Here is a 24,816-nt window from a genome sequence, read left to right as displayed (position 1 = left end):
GTATATGTATATGTATGTATGTATGTATGTGTATGTATGTATGTATATATATATATATATGTGTGTGTGTGTGTGTATATATATATATATATATATATATATATATATATATATATATATATATATATATATTTATATATATAAACATGTTTTCCATGATTATGTCATTCATTAATATTTTAATTTTCTATTTGAAACATTATTCAGTTACGAAAAACACTTAGAATTCAAAATCTAATAATAGGGACAATGCATACAATAGTTTACTTATAAACGAATGTTTAAATCTAATAAAAGTAATTTTGAATTGTTTCATTTACAGGCATCAGGTACTGCTCATCTGGATCCAATTTACAGTATCTGTTTAAATTCAAACTCATTTATACACTGTTCTTGGTTGTCATTTGTATTAAATCAACATCATTGATGAATACCTCAGAAAGATATGTTTCTTGTATTATTTTTTCAGCGAGCACAATGAGCGTGAGTATTTTTACGGTGACATCAAAGAGTGCAGTGCTGCGCTGGAGCAGGTATGAAGGTGCATTGTCCTACAGAGTAACAGCTTCCCTCAGGAACTCTCCAGTCCCCGTGGTCTTTGCCAGCTTTGGACAGAACACTATTATGGGCTCCGTTAATTCCCTGAATCCCAACACTGCATACACCTTTCGTGTCGAGGCCCTGGACAGCCTCATGAACATGCTTGCAGACGCTAGTGTGGATGGATCTACTGGTGCGTATACTGAAAACTGGCGATGTCTTGCTCAAGAGTAGTCAGTGTGAAAAACTTTAAGCGATTTCAGAATTGTAAGACATTTCAATGACCTTTCTTTGCCTGGAAATTCCAGGTCATAAAACCCTATTTCAGGCTTAGCTTAACATTTCTAAAACAGTTCCTACCAAAAGCATTGTTAACTGCAGTAAACTGATGATTTGTTAAATGAATGGAACTGTGCAATTTCTCTTCTTATGTTTAGCTCCTGATGTGCCCACCATTGAGATGGCCTCCTCTAAACAAAGCCAGAGTATCACTGTGGAATTCACTCAGGTCTCGGGTGCAACTTCCTACATCCTGCGCGCTGAGACAAACGATGGATCTTTCTTCTCAGAGATCCCAGTGCCCACGTCTCCGGGGACTGTCACCAACCTCCAGCCATACACAGACTACACTCTCAGTGTCATGTCTGTCAACAGTGCAGGCAGAAGCCAGCCATCCATCTCCGTGGAGGCAAAGACAGGTATATTTTTCTCCTCTCTCTCCACCCTCTTTGACCTAGAGGCCAAAGAAATGATCCATTCATGAAGGGACAGAGTTGGCTATTCTCTAACCCTCACCCAGTGCAGAAACCTTATCCTCTCTTTGGGAAAAAAAAAAAACATCAGGATAAGCTACATAGCTGATCTCAAGGGCTTGATTTTTAGCAGTATGCATATATTCACATTTTCAATGAAACAGGTTTCTCACGCATGTATACTTATCCAGGTATAAAAATCTGAGCTATAACAAAAGGGCTGCCCTCCTCAAGGGACTGGGCACAGAAAATGTGTTCCGTGTCTTCACCTTAGGGCCCTCAGCAGTTTTGTTTCATTGTTCAGGTAGCACGTTTTACACCTGAGATGGTCACAAGAAAATAATAAGGGAAGAGACCTTAATTCCCAGAACAGGATACATATCACTTACAAATATCCACAGAATTACGTCATGCATATGATCCATAACAGCACAATGGGATGTTTTCTTCAAACATTTTAAGCAATGTGAGAACTGTTTTAGCTACGACACATCAGGAAGTGGTAAGAGTAGAACCCATGCCTAGATCTGATTAAAAAGAATGGGGAAAGGAAGGGATTAGAAAGGAGGGACAGTCAGAATATTCCAGGAGAAGGGCAGGACAGGAAAGGAAAGGAAAGGACTGGACAGGGAAGGGAACAGAGAGACCGAAGGTAATGGATGAGAACAGAGGGGACCTGAAGAATGGGAACAGAAAGGAACGGGAGAGGCACAGACAGGACATGCCAGAGAACATAAGGGAATGAAAAATTATAGAGGGGAAAAGAAAGGAATGAAAGGAACAGAAAGGAATGGGAGAGGGACGAACATGACATGCCAGGACGAGGGCAGGACAGGACAAGAAAGGAAATGATGAAACAGGTAACGAGAAAGAGAAAGGGCAAGTAGGAAAGGACAGGAATTAAAAGGTACTGCTCTGATTACTTTACACCATCTGACACATGTCAGTTGTCTCTCATGTCCATTGCACTTGAACAAAATTAACCTATACCTCAGAATTAGATCACTTAGCTTGGGATTCAATCTTCAGAGAAAAAAAAATACTTTTGGTCACAATGCAGCTGTCTGTCTGATCTCTTACCATTATTGTTTCTCTCTCTTCCTCATTCTGTTGGATCCCAGTCCTCCCTGCTTCTCAGTTCAACACCAGCTCTCCCAGTAACAGCAGCATCCTGGTGAAGTGGGAGCCAGTCAATCATGCTGTCCTCTACAGCCTCAGCATCACCAAAGACGGCTCATTCAGCCAAAGTCGCTTCAACACCACAGACATACAGTTTCTCTTTCAAGACCTGGAGGCAGGAACCCTTTATTGTTTTAAGGGAAACGCCTGGAGTCCCGAGAACATTCCCGGAGATGACTTCAAAATTTGCCAGATCACACGTAAGAGGATAGGAATGGAAAGAAAGATTACTTAAGTTAATTGAAAAAATGGCATATCTCTAAATTACTCTTAAGGAAGAGAAAGGGATCGATAACAGAGCAACCAGCAATGAATGCGCACCAAGTACAGCATATTAGACAGTGCTTTACGGGACGTCCTGCAGAGTTTAGCTCCAACCTGTTCTATCACACCTGCATGAAAGGCCTTGATTAGCTGATCCAGGTGTGTTTAATAGGGTTGAAGCTACACTTTGCAGGATTGGAAATGTTCATTGATAAAAAAAATCTGCTGTAGTCAAGGCACATTAAACTTTGTTTGTGTGTCTCCGCAGGTTCTCCCACTCCTCAGTCTATTGCTCTGGTGGTGACAAGCACCCCTGAAGCAGGTATTGTGGTGTCGTGGGACCCAGCCCAGGGTGCAGAGCAGTATGTCGCCCTGAGCTTGACTGGCCAGAACTGCTCCTCATCTAGCAACTCCTGCATCCTGATTCCTTTGAGCTGTGGAGAGACCAACTCTGTCACAGTGATAGCTGTTAACAAGGCCGGAAACAGTGTCCCCTCGTACCCAGTTCAAATTATTTCATGTGAGTAAAAAAATTCATGCTTGGATAAGAGGACTTGCTCAGTATAATGTACTTAATATTGTCAGGGTTTTCTGCAGAGTTTAACTCTTTCACAACTGCCTTGAAGTTTCCAGTGATCCTTAAGTTCATGATTAGCTGGTTCAGGTGTGTTTAATTATGGAAGTAGGATTGGACATGCCTTTTTTAAAAGGGTTAGTTCACCCAAAAATGAAAATTCTGTCAGTAATTACTCACCCTCATGTTGTTCCAACCCCGTAAGACTTTCGTTCATCTTCAGAACACAAATTAAGATATTTTTGATGAAATCTGAGAGCTGGCTCACTCCTTCATAGGCTGCTAGGTAATAAAAATAACGACTTTAATCAATTATTCATTTTCTTCTGTGTGGGCCTCAAAGTGAGTTCACGTAGTGTAACAGAGCAGCGCTTCTTGGTTTATACGTCAGAACGTAGGCTCACTATTGGCCGACGCTGGTCATGTGTGTGATGTTGGCCAATAGTGAGCCTACGTTCTGGCAGATATCGATTACCTAGCAGCCTATGAAGGAGTGAGCCAGCTCTCAGATTTCATCAAAAATATCTTCATTTGTATTCTGAAGATGAACAAAGTCTTACAGGGTTGGAATAACATGAGGGTGAGTAATTACTGACAGAATTTTCATTTTTGGGTGAACTAACCCTTTAAAGACACCTACTGAATTTTCAGCCATATTCATTGGCTCTGTTACTTATTCACATGCAAAGAGGTTAGTCAATCCTAAACTATACCATTTAGTCATTATGTCCGAAGTGCTATATTCCAAGTCTTATGAAGAATCATTAACTTTGTGTGAGCAGCTGAGTGAAATTTAAGCCATTATCACTGAAAATCTTTCCCTTTGCAATGCCAATAATTGTCTATCCTGTTGTTTGTCAGTCCCTTGTCCCCCACAGCCTATCTGGGTGGAGGAGGTGGTGGCTGGAAACTGCTCTGTGAAGTGGAGCTCGGTCCCTCATGCAGAGTACTACACTACCTTTATTAAGAGTGATGATGGCATCGAGGGGACGTGCAACTCAACTGAGCCTCGCTGTCAGTTTCACTGCAGCTGCGGATACTCCTACATCATGAGTGTGTTTGCACACAACCAGGCTGGACCCAGTCCCCCGGGACCTCTCGTCAACCACACCACCTGTGAGAGCTTCATGTTATTATATGCAGAAAGCACTTTAACAAATATAAAATGAACATACCTTTCTTCCATGAAAACAAGCCAAAAAGATTGATGATATGTTGTACTCCCAGCCTAATTTGTCCAATCAAATGCTCTCTAGAATGATCTTCCCCGTACTAGCAATAGCGAGTAGCAAATCATGGGGTGCTTCTCATTTCTTATTTGTGCATCCTCATTTCCTTTCCTTGTGTCTTTGCTCCACCCCCTTAGATGTGAGGGAAGGATACACCTGTATATTGTCATAGATTTTTCCCTATCTAGCTCCTACTCTAAGTCTACCAGGGACGTCTTCAATCGACGTTCTCCCTAACGTCCCCAATCGACGTTTAATATATAGTCTACCGGGGACGTCTCCAATCAACATTGTCCCTAACGTCTCCAATCGACGTTTAATAAATAGTCTACCGGGGACGTCTCCAATCGACGATCCCTAACGTCTCCAATCGACGTTCAATATATAATCTATTTCTCTAAACTAACTCACCTGCTGCGCAGCAGAAATTAACAGACAGACTTCAGCAAATGTTCTCAGAGAATCTCCCCCAAGAAGAAGCAAGGCCAGAGGATCTCAGACAAATTCCATTGAGAATCCCACCAGCTAACACGAATACAACAGTTTTTATAAAATAGGGAGGTATGGCAAAATTATATGAATTTGATTGGTTCTTCATATGCAAACCCTTCTGTTACTAGGTAAAGCATACTTTGTTTTAATGATTACTTCATTGTTAATCACAAGGTTCAAATTTAGTCATCTGTCTAGTTTCAATTCCCATATTTGTTATTTTTACACTCACTCAACCAAAGTAAAAGGGGTATGGCAACACAACATACAACATTCAAAAACACAGGACAGAACGTTTTAGTACATTGTGTTTCAAAGTGTTATCATGTTAGGCCTAAAAAGAGAAGTAAGGTTAGATGTTAGAAACATGGTTAGTTTAATATACAGTTAACTATTTTATCTATTAAAAATCCACCACAGTATCCTCACTCATGACTCCTCAGGAAGCTTCCTCACCTCCTCGTGGTGCAATTAGAGATTTGACATGCCCTTCAAGATGGCTGCGTTCAATTGTTTTCCCCTTAAATGCTGTTTTTGTCCTGTCCCACGTTGCCATAATTTTGACATAATTACAGAAACTTAATATATAGATATGCGGCCACATTTTGCCCGTAACTGCATGGTTTTCTCCATTAAATTGTGACGACTGCATTAATTTATTCATTTTAACCTGATTTATCTTCACTTGCTGTCCACAGTGCCTTGCTGTCCAGAGCTCACAATGGTTTCTGCAGTTTCTTGGGAGACGCTGATGATACAGTGGTCTCCTGTGCGTGGTGCGGATCTGTATGAGACTCGTGCTGTGGATGCCACAGAAACGGTTCTGTGTAATGACACGGCACCCAGCTGCGCCCTCTCTGACCTCACTTGCAACAGCAGGTACAGCGTAGTCGTCATACCATGCAATGACGTAAGCGGCTGTAACCTCACCTGCAGTTCACAAACACACGAAACAGGTATACTCACACACTCAGTTTGAATTTAGATCATGAATATGTGCCAAAGATGTATAATGTACACACACTTTCTCTTTTTTTTTTCAAAAAGCTCCATGCATGCCCGAGATCATCGGTGTGAGCCAGAGTAACTTGTCTAGTGTGCTGGTTAACTGGACTTCTGCTAACACAGCTGCAAACTACACTGTCACTGTGCTTGGCAAAGTGGGCGACACGCATGTCTGTCACTCAAATGGCACTTCCTGTCAGGTGCCCAACCTGCCCTGCGGCTCCGTCTATGAAGTCAGTGCCACTGCCTCCTCCTCATCTGGAAAGAGCATGCCCAGCTACACCATTCCCCTGGAAACAGGTTAGCTTTCCATGGCCATTCAGAGAGCCAACATGCCAATTGTGTCAAAAAAGAAAAGTTCCAAAACCTTCACAGGCAGCTAAAATACAAAATACACAAGATAATTTAAGAAAATAAGTTTTAAGAGTATATAAATACATTTTCTTCAAAAAGAATGAATAAAACTCTTTACAATGGGCTATTTAAACCAATATTTGTACAGTATGTGCTGTATATTTTAATCTTATGGTGGCATTAGCTTAGCAACATGCTAACAGAAAACTATTGAAATCAAATTTGATGAAAGTCGCTTGTGTGCTTTGAGTTTTTGACTATGCAGAGCATTTCCCCATTTCAGCTAGAGTGATGTTTTTGGGTTCTGGAACACACATGTCTTTTTAGTTGGAAAGTCTACAAATATAATTTTATTTATATATTTTTTTCCAGCACCTTGTTGCCCAGACAATCTCACTGTGAGCCAGGTGACCCAGGCCATGACCAACGTGACCTGGTCGGACGCTATCGGCGCCCAGACCTTCATCGCCTCCCTGTCTTCACCACGAGGCAATGCGCAGTGTCACACCATGGAAACAGGATGCGTGATGGGATGCATCACCTGCGGCACTAACTACACCGTCTCCCTGGAAGCGATCAGTCGCACCGGGCACAAGGCGGAGTGCACCTATCATGGGTTTTCTGCCAGTGTGTTCTCAATAACTTTCCTTTAATAGTGGTAGAAAAACCGCAAATGCATATAGTCGTTGTCCAATGAAAAGTGTTTCCAAAAAATGCATATTTCAAGAGAAAAAAACTATATCTTATTAAAAATATTACAAAATTAAATGAAAATAACATAATTAGTCACATTTTGCACTATATATTCTATCATTGCACGTTAACTGTTACATCTATGGTAAAAATTCTAAATTGCACAAAATGGACATTTGGGTTTTTCATCAGACAGCAAACATAGAAAACATAGAACTTCTTCCATAAACTTCTGGTGTGATTATTAAGCTGCCTTCATGTGCTATCGGAAATTTTCTACTTCCCACTTCTGAAGTCGCAATTATGAATTTGATGCATTCAAGTGCGTTGTTGTCATAAAGGATATGGAATCAAGGAGGACAGCAAGTTCATTCTCGTCTATTTACAAAATATATAACAGATATTTAGTCAATATCGAACTGAATGTAAATAAAATGCTGCAGCCCATTTGTTGGCTGCCATATAAACATTCACCTTGCTATCTAGACGTCAGCTTACTGACGATTCAGATATTCTGTCAAATAAATGCTTTTTTGTCTGTGTAAAGTACATATACAGCCCAATACAATATGCATATATGTATATTATATATACAATATGCATCAAAAGTATTGTACATAAATGCACATTACTGTAACTGCAAGAGAAAGCAATATATAGAAAATATAGAAAAACAAATACTTAAAACTACAGAAATGATTCACTCTCTTCTGCCATGTTTAAAGTTGAAAGGCCTTCCAATTCAGAAACGTGGGTGTCAAAATGAGTGTTTCCACTTTATTTTGATGTTCCACTTTAGACATTCTACCAACTATAAGTAACTACATGTCAACTAACTCTCATTAGAGTATTAGTAGACTGTGGTAGACAGTCTGTAGATTGGTAGATTATGGTTAAGTGTTAGGGTTCGGGTTAGTAGAATAAGTTGACTTGTAGTTGCAAAGTTACTTATTGTCAGTAGAATGTCTTTTGGGGGACCAACAAAATAAAGTGTTTTCAGATATTAAGCAGACAGTCTACTAATACTCTAATGACAGTTAGTTGACATGTAGTTGCATGGACTATCGAAATAAAGTTTTACCAAATTAGTTTCCCAGTCGTTAATAGTTAGTCATAGTCTGAAAGACCGTCTAGGAAGTTTGAATTTACTATATTTAATTACTATAACACTTCAACACTTTCTTACTATACTATATACTACAACACTTACTATAACACTTATTCTAAATATAAATGTATCTACAATATTTTGTCTAAGAAACAAATTTCCCTTTCAGCTGACATCATCTAGGCCATGAAGGTGGGGGAAATAATGTTAGCCAATAGCCAAGCTATTTAGCAATTGTTGTAGTAATTCATGCCGGCTAACGTGTGTAATAGCAATAATACCCCATGTTAAATCTAATGTTCTCGTCTCTCTCAAGGTGAGTGCTGTCCCTCGGGCATCCGTCTCTTCAGAGGAACCAATAACACGCTGCGTGTGCGCTGGAGGTCAAGCAGCGCCCTCACCAACTACACGGCAGAGGTCAAGGGAACCGACAGCACTCACGTGTGCAGCCCAGAGCCCGGCAGCAGCACATGCGATGTGTCAGAGATCGTGTGTGGGCAGGTGTACACAGTGGTCGTCGCCCCACTGAATCGAGACGGATCCAAGGTCCCGTTCTGCAACAGAAGGATGTATTCAGGTAATGAGGTTCTTGAGGACAGGGGCCCCAAAAATGATTCAGACACACTCAACCAAACCCTAATCCTACCCTAACCCTATAGTAAGTACATGTAGTTGCTTAATATTACTCAATATAGTAATACAATTACACTGTAACAATGACACCTTAAAATAAAGTGTAACCCACTTTTTATTTTAAGGTGTTACAGTGTAATTATACATTTAAGTACTGAGTAATATTAATTAACAACATGTACTTACTATAGGGTTTGGTTTAGGCTTAGTTGCATTTAATTATGCATAGTTTACTATTATAACTATAGTAACTACATGTAACGTGTGACAAGGACACTATAAAATAAAGTGTTACCAAAATATCAAACCAGTTGTCATTTGCATCAAACCAAAAGGTGATTTTTATTGTATGTATGAAGTCAGTTTTCCCTTAGAGTTCACACACATTCTAGCAGAGGAACCAGCAGAGGATCTTTCTTTGAAATAAATGTCACTTCCTTTGCTATTGTTCTCTAATGCAAGGACATTCAGACATTAAGTGTTGCATGGCAATATTGCACTGTGATTGAATGAATATAAAAATGCATGACTTTTGTCTTTCAGTCTCGTGTGTGGGCAGCAATGTCGGAATGGGTAAGAATGAGGACATCTTAGCATATGAAACTGAATAAATTGCTCAAATCATACCAAAAATAAGGCAAACACGTCCATTGAAGTATCAAATGGTCTATTATTCAAAATCTAGGAAATGAAATATTTGACATTCAATAACTGAAGCCTTTCTTTACTCTCAGTTCTCTATCGAGGAAGAAGATAATGATGGGATGGATGTCCTTCAGACAGTAAGTTACGGCCAGTACTGACGCACGTATCTTCATTACACACATTGGACTACCAGTCCTTTTCCACTCCTCATAAATCCACAATAAATTTGACTTAGTTATTTTTCTCTTGTACAGCTTCTGGTAATATTGGACGACTGGATTCTTCAAAAACTGCCCTCAAACCTCTATCGAATACAACAAAATAATTTACTGTGTAGCCAATGAAGTCAGGCAATTAACAAATCTGAATGTTAGTACTTCAATAATGCAATTAGTAAGGATTCAACATGTCCAGTCACTGATGTTTATGTATTTAAATTGCTTTAAATATTTGTAATTTATGTCAATCATTAAATTAAGAAGCGAAACCGATTAATGGGAGAATTTTAAGTTGCAAGATTTTCTTACAATATGCAATTGACACACAATCCATTCAATTCAACAAACAATGAATGTGTATTATTATTTTGTTATTAACTTAATTTTCAGGGATCCCTAATGTTATCTCAGGGATTTTCACTAAAGACAATTCATGATCTATTTTGTCAAATTATTTTCTGCTATTAGAATTTCTACAATTCTCCCCTCAAAAAATCAGTTGATAGTAAATTGAAAGTTATTTTGGTGAAGCAGTTCTTTTTCAACATCCAAACATCTCACTTTGTAAAGTCCAGTGGTTACAGTTTACTATGCATCAGTTTCCAGGAATGATTGACATAAAATGAAGCTAACAGTAATTTCCCAGATTTTAAAAAAGAAGGATCAATTTGAGAGCTAAATGAATTGGATCTCCTCTACAGTATGCGGTGCCTCTGAGGGAAATCTAAACCTTTTAATTGAACTTCCCTTGGATGTTTGTTAAATATATTATTTGTTGGGATGTGAATAAACATCTATATTTTGACAATAAAATTAATTCCCTGCATTAATAATGTGTATCTGTGTTTGTTTCCCCATTCCCAAATAACCACATAGCCACAACTGTTATAGAAGATGTTGCCACAGTGGGGGGTGTGCTGGAATTTCTGGAACGGCAACTTAGGTAATAAAATTATGACAGACAGACCGAAAGAAAGATAGTTACAGAGTTAGGCAGGGAAAGAGTATCTATGGCAGCAATCAATGTGTCACGACTGAAAAGTTGCCAAATGTCCTCAAAAACCAGTCAATACACAAGTTTGGGAAACCAGTAAACCAGCATATGTTTGTTTTGTTTTTTTTTCTTCAGAAAGATGAATTCATAATGCATAAATAACACATAACACTGCTTAAACAATCTAGAATTATGTTCAAAGACACATTTAGCCAGTAGTCCAACAGATTTACCAACACGTTATTCAGATGTCCTAAAGAAAATGATGCAAATAAATATATTTAAAAGACAATATTTGCAATAAAATGATTTTTGATTATATTGAGTATTTTAAAAGGACACGGTTCAAGGGCCATTTCTCCCAAAACACAAAATCAACATCATCACAGTGTTGTGGTTAGATTAATAACAGTATCTGCAAAAAAAAAGAAAGAAGAAGAAGCAAAACAGGGTATTTCCGATGAAACGCTCTGTTGTGGCATAGAGGGTAGTGCATTGTTTTGTCATGGGGACCGGATTCGAGTTTGAGTTTCTCCAGAGCCAGTCTACGGAGAGCCTGGCCACTCCCTATTAAGTCCTATTCTACCGAATTTTGGTTGTAGTTCCACCAGAGTTCCACTGGGGGCGATCGCCCATGAGTGCAAAATGAATGGGAGTCTATGGCGCTAAATGGCTAAATTTGTCTCTTTCATCCGATTGCCGTTGAGAAATCTCAGATTTGATTGTAGGTTTTGCAAGTTCAACATGGGTTATAGGTCGAAAGTTGAATGAACGAGTACTTATGTCCTTTCGATTTCTTACAGGTTGAGTTGTTGTTGCCCATAACACGCTAGCATTCTGCTAATGAACGCTGATTGGTCAGTGAAGGACTGATTACGACCAGAGATGCCGCTTGATGGCATCGTGGCATCCGAAGCAGGACCAGAAACAAACAAAACAAAAACTCTTCCAGCACGTGTATTTACCGGTGTCAGCTGTGTTGTCGATGCCTCGAGAGAAAAGAAAGTGCAGAGCGCAAAAGCACCAAAGTGACTGAAGGATTGCCGTAAAGCAGTATCTCTGGTCGTACGATGTGTATGACGTCATTGACACTTTAAAAGACTTTTTAAAGCAAATAAGTGACTCTAAATCTAACACCCAGCAAAGTGTAATTTCTTTGCATCTCCTTTCGAATACAACATTCAAATTACTAGACAAAAAATTATATCCTGAGAAAAGTGGATTTTGATGGGTATAGCGCCATAGACCTCCATTCATTCTGCACTCGTCCTGTGAGCGTCCTCATGTGGAATCAGAGTGGAACTGCAACCAGTTCAGAAGCCGGAAGTGTACTGAGAGTGAAACTTCTCCCTTTATTAGACATTCTCTGGTTTCTCTCACTCAGCCTTCACCAGTAGTATGTTCCTGCACAACCGGAGGCTGCAGTTTCAGGACTCTAGTTCTAGGACCGCACTTCCAGGACCCTAGTTTTTTGTGACAGCGCCACCTACCGAACTGGATGATATAGCGGCGGCTGCAGTTTCAGGAAAGCAGTTTTAGGATCCAGGTGGTTTAGTTTGTACATAGTATCAAGATCTACCTATTATCTTAAGTCTTGTTAGAAAAAAAATTATAATAATTTTTGGGACCTTATGCTTATTCTTTCAACAAATAAGATTATGGAATAGAAAAGCTCATGCAGCAGGTGGATTAGAGCAACAAGTAGCATCAAGCTACATGACACAATTTAAAAGATTAATATTACACTTTTATTTAAAGCTCACTTTAAACCACCATCGAGTATTTGCATCATATTCTGGCGCTGAGAGAGAGCGCTGAGATCATAACTGACGCAAATCAGGAAGAGGAGACACAGATCTCGCTGTGTTCGCTGTTTGAGCTCTTCAGATCGCATTATTCAGTGGAAAATTAATAGAAATGTTATTCTGTATGACGAAATATTTTACAAACGTGATGATAAATCATGATTTTTCCAAATATGCGCACCATTGGACTAAGAGCCCTGGCGGATGCTGTACGTTGCATGTATGTGAACACAAATAAACCGGAGAAGACGTGAATGACTGCTTTATCAGTGATGATATCAATTCACAATAACAAATTCATAATTTTGCTCTCCTGTGATAAATTAAGAAATCAATGTCACTGCAAACCAATTTGATCATAAACAGTGGTCAAATATCGAAGCTGGAGTCTTAAATCTTTCTAATGATGCGCAGTTTATACAGATCAAGTAAGAGTGTGATGTTTTAACTACTAATGAATGTTGAACAACAATAATCTGGGGCCGTCTGCAATCTTTGCCGTGAAAGGGATTAAATTAGTGTTTTTGGTGATCCAGTTCGGTAGGTGGCGCTGTCACAAAAAAACTAGGGTCCTGGAACTGCGGTCCTGAAACTGCAGCCTCCGGTTGTGCAGGAATACGCCTTCACTATCACCGGAGTATTAACCTCTTAACTGTCATCCCCTTTTTGAGCACCAAGGTCTGTATTCAACGCATTCATGAATTTCAACCATTTAATTTTGGATTGTGCATTTTCATGTCCAAATGCATCATCATCATCCTTGTTACGAAAACTGCTCTGAAGCACAGGTTGAAGATCCAAACACAGATTTTATTTGGGTAATCCAGTTGTTATCCAAAGCCGTTAACAGGCAGAAGTTCAAAACCACAGGGAAAACAACCCAGATAGCAACAGAGTCCAAGACACAGGGAAACAGGGAAATCCAGGGAAACAGGCAGAAGACCGAGACAATAAGGAAACCAGGATAAAGCACTCAGAATCGCAGTGAGTGAAAACATAGAGGCAAACACAAACAAGATAATCACACACAGGTGAAATCAGACCATAATGTGTCCAGGCAATGGGTTATGAGAAATATAGTTCATGATGGGAAAGTAAAGGAGAATGGATGAGTGTCCTCTGGTGGAGATCATGGGCACTTCAGCTGGTGGATGGAAAAATCCTGTATGCTAAAGATAATTTCTCTAATGTGTTCTACAGCAAGCATGCAAAGATCCTTTATTTCAATGCTTTTCATAGCCGTAAAACTAGAATGGCGTTATCTTTACTGTTGTGTGCTACTTTTTAAGTGCTTTGGCATTAGAAGTTGTGACAGCAAACAAACTGTCACATCTTTTGTGTCATAAATGTTCCCCATGGATAATGGTTCCCACATCTTCAGCATTCACCTATGAAACCACCTTTTGTGTTGGTCTCCCTTTAATACAATAAAGTCATGATATTATTATCATCACGGATCTAACTGAGCCTTTCTGGGTCTGAGAATCAGGGTACATTAATGAGCCTCAGGGAATGTCGGGAGTGTTTTGTTGTCTACTGATGAAATGTGATTTTATAACTAACTGAACTAGTTGACTAAAATTATTCAAAATAGTTTAGAATTAATGAGAGCAACTTCATAATTCTCAAATAATTTTAGTAGAGGTGTTGAGGGTCACCTGCTATTGTTATATTCTGCACTACTTGTGCTCATTTGCTTTTGTACTCAGTATGTCCTGTAAAAAAGAGGAGCACAAACACACACACACACACACACACACACACACACACACACACACACACACACACACACACATTTACACTTTACATCCCCCAAACCTTCCTGCAAGTCAGGCTGCAGTTTGGACATGCAAAGAATATTGGACCACCCAGTCATCAAATACAGCAACAAATATGTTTCTATGCCAATGGGAACCATGATCCTATATTAATCTCTTGTGTGGCGATGAGTATCAAATCACATCAGTACACATGCTGATTTATGTTTCTTTGTTGACACAACAATCAACCAAATTATGTTTCCCAGTCTGAACTGAATGTGGACCATTTGAGTAGCTAATCGATATTCAATCACAAGAACAGAAAGCTCAATGTCGAAGCTCAATTCGAAGCTATTCTTAAACCCTCTGACATGTTGGAGTCCTGAGGAAAAAAAGCAAGAAAGAGGAAACACACAACAAAGCGAAGGTATTTATGGTCGGTCGCATACCGTATACTTACAACACCTTTCATTGTCATGAGGCCTTTTGTCCGTGGCATTCAGTTCCTCTATGAACAGAAATTGAGATTATTGTGTGTAGAACTGAAGTATAAAACAAGTAAACTCTTCATATTACAAAACAGCTTGATATGAGTCTGGATTAGCTTAAGTTTATTAACTATGTTTTAATTTGTTTTCCTTAAACATGCTTTGCTTCAAGTTCTAAAAATGCACTTTTAAAATAAGTTCAAAACAAATGATCCTCTACCATCAGAGAGGATGGACAGATCTTTCAAAGACGGCTTCAACTAATTTCGGAATAGTTCACTCAGAAATTATAATTCTGTCATAATTTTCTCTCCGTCATGTTGTTCCAAACCTGTATGGTGATTCATACTGCCGTACAACAAAAAGGGAAAAAAGTGCTATCATAAAAGTTTCATAAAAAGTAGTTAATTTGACTTCAATGTGCTTCATTCCAAGTATTTTGAAGTCCCTCTCATCTTTCTGTAAGAAACCGGCTTGTCGCCTCCCTTCGCCTGAGCTCATGAATCTCATTAGTGCTTGCAAGACTCCAGTGGTTTGTGTGTCTCATGATCAATGGGGTGATTTATTTTACTCAATGAGGGATATTGTGGAAGGGAAGATTATCAGTGAAGAATTACTTATTGGTCGGTAAATGACGGTTTACCTTTGCTTGTCTAAGAAAACATCAGAACGTTTTTTCTAGCTCGATCATGATATGTGCAACATGTTTATTGCCTATTATCAGACGCGTTGACTTAGTGACATAAAATAAAAGTGTAAGTTACACAAATAAAACCGACAGAGGAACGGCCAAACAACTACAGAAATCAAACGTGTTTGCTAATGACAATGCTAACATCAAAGTTATAGTATCTAGCGTACTAGTAAGCCCGTAACAGACAGCGATCATAATAAAAACCTTTACAGACAATAGATAACATCCTGAGGTCACAATTACTTGAAATTTAAATATTAAACACAGTTTATTCCAAAGATACTTACAAGTGCAACAGCAGGATCAGCATCCGTTTTGCAGGCTTCTGTTTCTCTCAGTTCTCGCCATACTGAAAAAGCCGGTCTGATATTTACTCGAGTCTGACTTCTTGCTCGGTCAGTATCCCGTTTCCTCTTTCATTGGTCCTCCGACAAAGATTTCCTAGCTTTCTACTTCTTTTTTACAGGCTCAGCCATAACTCAGTCTATTGTTGCCCTTTGCTTATAGCTAGCCGGTGCTTGAATGGGGGGCGTGTACGTGTGCAGTGCCGTCAAGCAATTCGTTACATCGCGAGACCTGATATCACGCGATACTTCCTGACGCTGACCCGCCGGCCCAAAGTTGCAAGTGAGTTTTTTCCGCTCTCGGGCACCAGGGGGGTGCGAAACCACCACCATTCAACTCGAAATAAGTAATATAACCATTCCACTGACTCCAAAGCTGTTCAGTTAAGGTTAAAAAGTTACCTAGAGCACCTTTAACGTGAACACTCTCCAAAACGGACATTTAGACATTATGTTGTGTGTATTTGTCCATTCAGACGCGAAAGAGAGCTCGTTTCAGTACTCGCAGTCTCGCACGCTGTATAGCTTTCTATGTGGATGGCTGCACGCTTCGGGTGTATGCGCAATGAAAACCGTACCGTATAGAGTGCTCTTTTGAGTCTTATTCAGATGTCTGCTCTTCTCTTTCTCCCAGACGTTTAAATTTTTTAACGTTTTATAAAACATGCATCAAGCGCATGCCAACTCATGTCCCGCTGGGAAGAGCAGCAAGTTATTCAAATGTGCGCATCTACCACAAACACAGGACATCAGTTCTGACTGGATATCTTCCCTACTGAACATTTCGTCTAGTTTTTATTAGTTGACGAAAATGTCAATAGATTTTCGTAATATTTTTTGTCATTCAAAATTGTCATGTTTTTTATTTAGTTCTCGTCTCGTTTTCGTCTGTGAAAAAATTTATAAAATGAAGATAACGAAATGAACACTATAGCCTGAACCACCTCATTTGCTTTCAACACAGAGGAGCAGCTTTGTCTCTCAGGGTCAGCCCAGAAATTGTGTCCGCTTGTATCCCTGATCTCGTTCTTTCAATCAATACTCAAAAATTATAAACATAGGTGAGGTTTGGAACATTGATCGACTAGTAAATTGAGAGCTTTGCCCTCAAATGTAGCTCTCTCTTCAACATGATGGTCTGGAACAATGGCCACATTACTGCCACTACCGCACCGATCCGCCTGTCGATCTCATGCTATGACCTACCCTCACTCGTGAACAAGATCCCGAGATACTCCACCACTTGGGAAAGTAGCTCACTCCCCACCTAAATTGGGCAATCCACCGTTTTCCAGCCGAGAACCATGGCCTAAGATTTGGAGCTGCTGACCCTCATTCCCAACGCTTCACACATGGCTGCGAACCACCCAAGTAAGCGCCGATGAGGCCATCAGGACACCATCATTCACAAAGAGCAGAGATGCCACCCTAAGGCCCCTAAACTGAACACCCTCTACCCCCGGCTGTGCCTTGAGATCCAGTCCGTGGATCTCACAAACAGGATTGGTAGAGTCCAGTGCTCCTTGGAAACAAGCTTGACTTATTGCAGAGAAAATGAACGCAGCGTTTCCCCGGTACCCCGTACTTCCGAAGCAATACACCCCGGGGAACATGGTCATAAGCCTTCTTCAAGTCCACAAAACACATGTAGACTGGATAAGCAAACTCCCATGCCCCCTCCAGGTTCTTTGTCAAGATAAAAATCTGGTCCACTTTTCCACGTCTGAGACAGAATCTGCTTGGTTCCTCCTCAAGCCGAGGTTCGACGGTCAGTCGGATTCTTCTTTCCAACACCCTGGCGTAGGCTTTCTCAGGCAGGCTGAGGAGTGTGACCCCTCTATAGTTGGAACACAACCTCTGGTCCCCTTTAAAAAAATAAATAAATGTTTACCACCATACCCATCCTCCAGTCGGCAGGCGCTGTCCCGGATTCTCATGCGATGTCAGCCAAGACAGCCCGACTTCATCCAGGGCCTTTAGTATCTCAGGGTGAATCTCGTCTGGCGCCTTGCCACTTTTTTAACTATTTTAACTACCTGACTTCCTCCAGATTATATTTTCTGCATGTAGGTTTTAAAATATACTTTTAAGATTGGAAGTACACTACAAGTGCACATTCAATACAATTACGCACACTTCTTTAACAGAACTGTTGTATCATATTATAAATATTGTAAATATTAATTTGGTTCATGTCTTGTTTATTGAACTGTAAAAACAGTATCACACATGCAATCATGTTGTCGTTCTGAATATGAGCATCGTTGTAATCAAGGCAGCCGATAAAGGGGGACAACTGGTCCTTTTGTCTTTTGGCCTGGCTTGAGGAGGGCCCAGAAAGTGACATAAATCGAAAATATTTGTTCTCTCTGAGATCCAGTTTCCAAAGTTAACACAGATTTCTTTAGTTTCACCATCACCTTGGTCTCAAAGCTCCCTCTCGTTTATCTGCATCTTTAACAGGTCAAGTCCTACAGTTCCCAGCCTTTGTTCCCAGAGCAAAGGATCTCTCATCTGCCATATTCATTTCACAGGAGCTATAGGAAATTATAAAAGTTATATGATGATGTTTTAGACAACACTTTTTTCTGGGTTAGGTTGAATAACCATGGTCATAAAATGCACAAAGTATGTGACACAGTTTGTTGAAAATAGGGCAGCTCAGACTACAACTGTCATATTCGTCTTCACAAAGATGTCTATCACGCAACATCTGGAATAACTACAAAAGTAGACAACTTTAGATAACATTATAGTTTGATAAAAAAAATAAGTCAGCCAAGTCAAGAATATATCATTTTCTTTATACATGAAATCAGTTTGAATAGAAGATAACTTTTTATCTGTCCTGTAGGTTTCAGTGGAAGTACTTCAATAGCTTCTTCACTTTCTTCAGTAGAATGCAAAGTTATACATTTTGAAGAATGTTCACACTGTTCGTTTCCATACAATGAAATTATACCAAGGGCTGTCAAGGATAAACAAAATCTGATAAAGTCTTTCCCTGCCATTGACGGTATTTTCCATAGACTGTAAAAAAAGATAGACGATGCAAATTCACTCTCTTCCATTGTAGAAAAGTGTCCCAATATGGCGCTGACAGCTCACGCTGATTACACAGACTCCGAGCCCGAGTCTGCGCAGTAGTGAGCCTGAAGTGGAGCTGTGGTATCAAGACCCTGTCACGCTCCTGAAGAATCGGTTAGTACAGTTTACTGCTGAACAACTCATTATGTTGGTGGGAAATAAACAGTTATGGAAATGTAGAAATTAAAGTTAAAGCTCCTCCTGAAGATCCTGAAAAAAGTCAGTTGGCGCCTCAGTGACTACTTCGCTCAGAGAAGATGTCAATCTCACCTGTCAATCATGACATCACACAGCCGTTTTTATAGCATCAAATAACTAACAAAAAACTAAAATATTTTAAAAAAAACTAACACTTCAACACTTAATTGAAAATTATTTGAAGTGCAATTTGATTGTTTAGTTTAGCTAGATTACATGGAGAGGGCTGGGTTTATGAGCTATACTGCATCCAGCCACCTGGGGACGATCAAAACATTTTGGCTTCACTTTTCAGGCTTTGTGCGGCACACTTGGAATTTTCCGTCATTAATGACAAATTGATGCTTCCTCGTTTTTCACAATAATTTTCATTTATGTTTTACCTTTGCAGTTTAAATAAACTATATATCAGCAGGACATCTTACTTTATCTTTATTATTATTATTATTTTTAAATAGCCAAACTTTAACAACATAAGGGCAGACCATTTGAACGCAGCTGATGATGCTGTGAAGTGACACTCGAGTGATCAAGAATTTTTCAATTTACAAATAAGCTTTTCCTTCGACTCCTCCGTCCTCATTTTCTTTCCTTCTAGCCTTCTCTCGCATCCTACAGGGGGTGGGGATGCACAAATAAGAAATGAGAAGCACCCTATGCTTTTGTGATTTTCGGGCAATCCATGTTTTCACAGATAGGGGGCGCTATTACGCATCTTCTGAAAAGGTACTGAATCTCCCAATTAAAACACAAGCGAAGTAGAAGCAGAAACAAGCGATAGAAGCATTGCTTACGTACATGTAAAATAACGCAAACATCAAACATTCAACAACATACAGTATTAATCAAAACTGCCTAATGTTATTGAATGAAATGTCGACCCAGGACGACATACAGGACTGTGAAGCTTTGGGGTGTTGATGGACTCGATCTACTCCATCTGTGTTTTGATACATTTCTTTTGATATATTCCACATCCAGATATCCGTACAACAAAACATGCTGGGTGGCATGAAAGTTTTGTGAAAATGATCAAAAATACTGTTGCTGGCTGGGAAATAAATAAATAAATACACTGGCGGGGAAAGAGTTAAGTCACCATAAAAGTGGGTCATTTGTCTCATGCACTATATTCCATATCTGAAGCCATAATGATAGCTTTATATGAGGAACAGACCAAAATCTAAGTTTTTAAGGCCCAATATAGCAAAAGACTGAAAGGGTGTGAATGTCATTAAAACAGTTTGCCAAAGCAAACTTTCCAGAAATCTTTGCTGTAGTTGCAAGGTTACTTATAGTCAGCAGAGTGTCTGTTGAGGAGCATTAAAATAAAGTATTAGCAGATATTTAACTGACAGTCTACTAATACTCTAATGACTGATAGATGACATGAAGTTTACTTAGGAGAATGTCTAAAGCGTATTATCAAAGTAAAGTGTAACAAAATTAATGTTAGATGGTCTTATGTACCTTTTGTAGAAATTCTGAATCCCAGAACAGTTTTAAGTAATACAATCAATTTTATACTATTGTTTGTTTGTTTTTTATTTCACATAAAAGTTTTTTAAAAGACTTCACATCAACTTTAGTGCCAATTTACCAAAGCTGACTAACTGACTAACATGACGATGACAATTTTTATCTCCCTTCCACTCTCTCTATATGTTCTTCCCATCAGTCCCTCCCTCTCTTCTTTTCTCTATAATCTCGCTGTTCCTCAGGGAATTAAGTTAGAAAAAATGGGCTCCCGCGGGCCCTACTGATTGGCTCTTTGGCCACTCAAAAGAGTCCAAAACACCTTTTATGTCTGACTATGTAAACCCCCTTTTTGTAATAGTTCAGGTATTGTCAAAGATGAGAGGGCTGGAGATACTAGGTGTTGCAGTTTTGGTGACTCTAACTCAGGTAGATTTATGATTCTGTACAATTAAAATATTTGTATATGAATGCTTTTTACTAAATGGATTACATCTCTATAAATGATTTTACCAATTTGTTGTTTTTAATCTATTTTGGCACAGATATGGAGCACTCAGGCACAAGGTAAGTTAACTCTTCTAGAACAGATTTGTTTCATTACAGGACAAGTCATTCAGGGGTCCTTTCACATTTCAGATCTTTATGAGGTCTAAATTTATGATTGTATGAAGTAGTGATAGAAAAAAATATATTGTTGCTCTAATGGAGCTAGTTAACTAGATCTAGGGGATTTTGGGATGGGTTTATCATTGTACAAATATAAATATGTAGATGTATAAGAGTATTAAGAAATATAAAACACTTCTATTTTGCCTATCATCATGACAATTTGAAATTTTCGTAATATTTTATATGTATCACAAAGGTGAAAGAAATGGTCTCCAACTGTTCATTTATTACACTTCAACAGAGGCCACAAATAGACGTGCAAAAAGGTGCACATTTTTACTAAACCTGAAGATCATGTTCTTTAGCATTATGTTCCGAAGAACATCTGATCTTTTCAAATCAGTTAATAAGATAAATGTCACAAAAATATTTTTAGTGATTAGTCACAGTAGTGTTAGTGATTAGTGATCACAGTAATGATTTTGTACTAGAACATCCTTTTTTTTTCACAGACTGCACAATCATTTCTATAACTTCTCCTACGGCATCATCACTGTTGGTTCAATGGAACAGAATCCAGGGAGCATCAAATTATTTTTTGGACCTTCGGGTTGTGAACGACACAAGCACCAGTCCAGTTGTAACGTCGCTCCCTGGGAGTGTGTCCAAGAGAGAGGTCTTTGGTTTAAAGACGGGGACGTTGTACACTGTCACACTTAAAGGGTTTCAGCTTTATACATCTGTGTGTGTCGATACAAAATTAGCAAGGACAGGTAATTTGCTGTTAAAACTGATTTTTTTTTTTTAATGTTTAAATGTATGTGAGCCAACAATCACAATTCATCATCAGGAAAAATAATATCGACACAATGAATAGACAAAGATTGTTAACAATGATAAGATATAATTTGATATGGCTTTCTTCAGCCTTCTTTACAACACAGCAATAAATTGTGTGCAGATGATATGATAACAACACTCTTTTCCTTTTGTGCCTGCTGTAGCACCGGGTACATCTCAGATAACCTATTCAAAGGCAATATCAAGTACAGCCATCGGGCTAGAATGGGATTCGGTGCAAACAGCACAACAGTACTTTTTGCTGATAAATTCAACATTGACCGCGGAACAATACAACTTTTCCTTTGCAAACAATAGCGCAGTGGTTAGAAATCTTCGACCGGCAACTACATATAACTGTGTTGTGGTCACATCCAATGCTGGAGGTCTAGGAGCAAGAAGCAGTGTACGAACTGTCACTACATGTAAGTGAACCTTACCCCACTTCTTCACTTTGAAAGTCTGTGAAAAAATCAAATCAAACGCTACAGTATCTTTACCTAACTACTCAGATAAATGTTAACCCCACTGATCAATGTCTTGACTCTCAGTGATACAGCCTCCAGCAGTGATCACAGTCCAACAGACGGGGACCCAGTCTGCCCGCATCAGTTGGCAACCTGTAGACAAAGTTCTAGTCTACCAAGTTACGGTCAAAAATTGGAATTCTCAAAACACTATAATATACTCAAACAATGTGTTTGGCATCACACTGGATGTGCAGAATATTTTACCCTGTTCTTCATACCAAATCTCAGTGTCTTCACTTAATGCTTTCTTGGAAGCTGGAGAAACCAAGCAGGTCAACTATACAACAAACAGTAAGCAAAGCATTTTTCGTTTGTATTATTATTATTATTTATATTAGACATGTATAGTTATCACATTTTTAAATCTGATGGTACTCTAGATGCACTTGATAATGGAAATGGTGTACAGGTAATGGTAATAGTGATTTGCCAAATAGGGCATCCTTTTCTTGGTCCAGGGACAATATTCCTACCAAAATTATAATCCTAACCTACCCCTGAATCAGAAGGAGATGATAGGATAACAAGAACCATAACCCTGTTTACTCCTGGTATTAAAATGCGTTTTGTTGATCCGATCACAATTGGACAAGTAGTTGAAAACACATTCAACCTGATTGCTTTCATAGTGTAGACTCTTGTGTTTGAACAGCCACTGAAGAATGTCTACTCTACTGACTTAATTTGTAATCACTGTGGGACATGGAAAGTCCACCAAAACAAGCGATTCCCACTTTGCTGCAGTGTACCAAAACATACAGATCACAGTTGAAGATGTTGGAGATGCATTTGAAATGCATTTTAATACCAGGTGAAAATGGTGTGCGTCTTGGTTGACCTGTGATCAGATCACTGAAAACACATCTTAACACCAGGTGGAAACAGGGCCTAACTAACCTCAATCTGTTGTTTGAACTCCAACCCCATATAAATACAATCTTAACCTTAACATATGACTGGTTGTTTAAGACTTAGTTCTTCAGTCAAATCCTGGTAATAATTGGGTTGTGTCTTCCTTCTTTTGGCCTTGAAACTTTAACAAGCTTACCCTGATTTTAAGTAGCATACCACATAATGATTATACCTGATTTTAAGTTCTAGAAGATTCTGGGTAGGATATTAACCAAGAGATTGAACACAGCTGAGGGTATTTGTTACCACATTATTAAGTCCACAGTGGCATAAAGAACAAGAAAAGCACTTCTATTATGGTAGTAGATTGACTCCAGAAATACAGAAAAGCAGAGAGATGGTTACATTTTATTTAGAATTACTTATCGAGTTTATCACGTTTCCTTTGGATAAACATTGAAATCCTTACCTTCACCTAACCTTAGAAACCCTAACCAAACCTGGGCTGCGTTTCCAGATAACGATGGATCTTAGCTCTTACGAGGATTTTCCACGAGCGACTTTACGAACGTTCGTGTTCATTTCACGTGTGTTTCACAAAAACGCACTTAGCATGATCGCACGCATCTGTTCTGTAAGTGCTACTTAAGATTCGCTGTCCGTTGAAATGTCACCTTGTAGAATGGCTGGTAATTGTAGCACACACTTGTATTTTGAAATGTTTAACCTAACTGTTTTCATCTGATGTGCATTTTCTACGAGGCCAATAATCTATAAAAGCCCAAACCTATGGGTGGAGACACCAGCAAAATGGATGAACCAAAAAGACAAAGAAAATACATTTTTCAAAAAGAGGAGATTAATGACATTTTAGAGGAGGTGGAGCTATACAAACACATTATTCAGCAGGCTTAAGGGCAGTCATACAAATAAACAAAAACAACAAATCTGGGAGGATATTGCTACAAAGGTCAGGACATATGAGAGTGTCCTTACTTAACAGGGAGGAAGAGGAGGAGGAGTAGGAAGAGGAGGAGGACAAAGATGGCATGGGACCACATGATGGCCAACCAAGAAATGTCCAATACATGGCTGGTTTTCTTGTATGTCAGCAAGACATTAACAGATTTTTTTTTAGTTCATCCCTATTTTTTACTTTACAATTACTAGCATATTACATTTTTTTTTTTTTTTTTTGTTCATTAAATTAATTTAGATTAAAATGATTAGATTCAATTATTTCTATTTTTTTTTTTTTTTTTTTTTTTGGTTTCTGCCCTTTTTAATTATTTAATTTATATATTCATTTAAAAAAAAAAAAAAAAAGAGTAATAAAGTGTACAATAAAGTACAATCAAAACCTTATAATCACATTGCACTTGAATACAGTTAAAGGTGTAATCTGCCAGTTGTCCTGCAGGTGACCTCATAACTTGAGGATTTACGATTA

The 24,816-nt window shown here is 38.9% G+C and overlaps 1 protein-coding gene across 1 annotated transcript; it reads left to right on the top strand.

Annotated features, from left to right (window-relative positions):
- Positions 1-440: 440 nt before the first annotated feature.
- On the top strand, positions 441-10,515 carry LOC311073086 (fibronectin type III domain-containing protein 7-like). Its single transcript, XM_084098522.1, has 12 exons — positions 441-733; positions 978-1,238; positions 2,414-2,671; positions 3,004-3,255; positions 4,171-4,425; positions 5,729-5,986; positions 6,078-6,335; positions 6,762-7,016; positions 8,507-8,767; positions 9,367-9,396; positions 9,558-9,605; positions 9,723-10,515. The coding sequence occupies exons 1-11, from the start codon at positions 478-480 to the stop codon at positions 9,578-9,580; spliced, it is 2,367 nt and encodes a 788-aa protein (XP_083954648.1). The 5' UTR covers positions 441-477; the 3' UTR covers positions 9,581-9,605; positions 9,723-10,515.
- The last annotated feature ends 14,301 nt before the right edge of the window (positions 10,516-24,816 follow it).

The sequence above is a fragment of the Abramis brama genome (genome assembly GCF_963993115.1).
Source record: "Abramis brama genome assembly, chromosome: 22".
Classification (NCBI taxonomy): Eukaryota; Metazoa; Chordata; class Actinopteri; order Cypriniformes; family Leuciscidae; genus Abramis; species Abramis brama.
Note: the sequence above shows the minus strand (reverse complement) of the source record. Positions and strands in the feature narration are given on the sequence as shown.

Excerpts from the sequence above, each read along its gene's own strand:
- LOC311073086 (XM_084098522.1), top strand. The coding sequence starts at position 478 with ATGAGCGTGAGTATTTTTACGGTGACATCAAAGAGTGCAGTGCTGCGC. Across the intron at positions 1,239-2,413 it reads CTCCGTGGAGGCAAAGACAG|TCCTCCCTGCTTCTCAGTTC; the intron begins GTATATTTTTCT and ends GTTGGATCCCAG. Across the intron at positions 9,397-9,557 it reads GGGCAGCAATGTCGGAATGG|TTCTCTATCGAGGAAGAAGA; the intron begins GTAAGAATGAGG and ends CTTTACTCTCAG.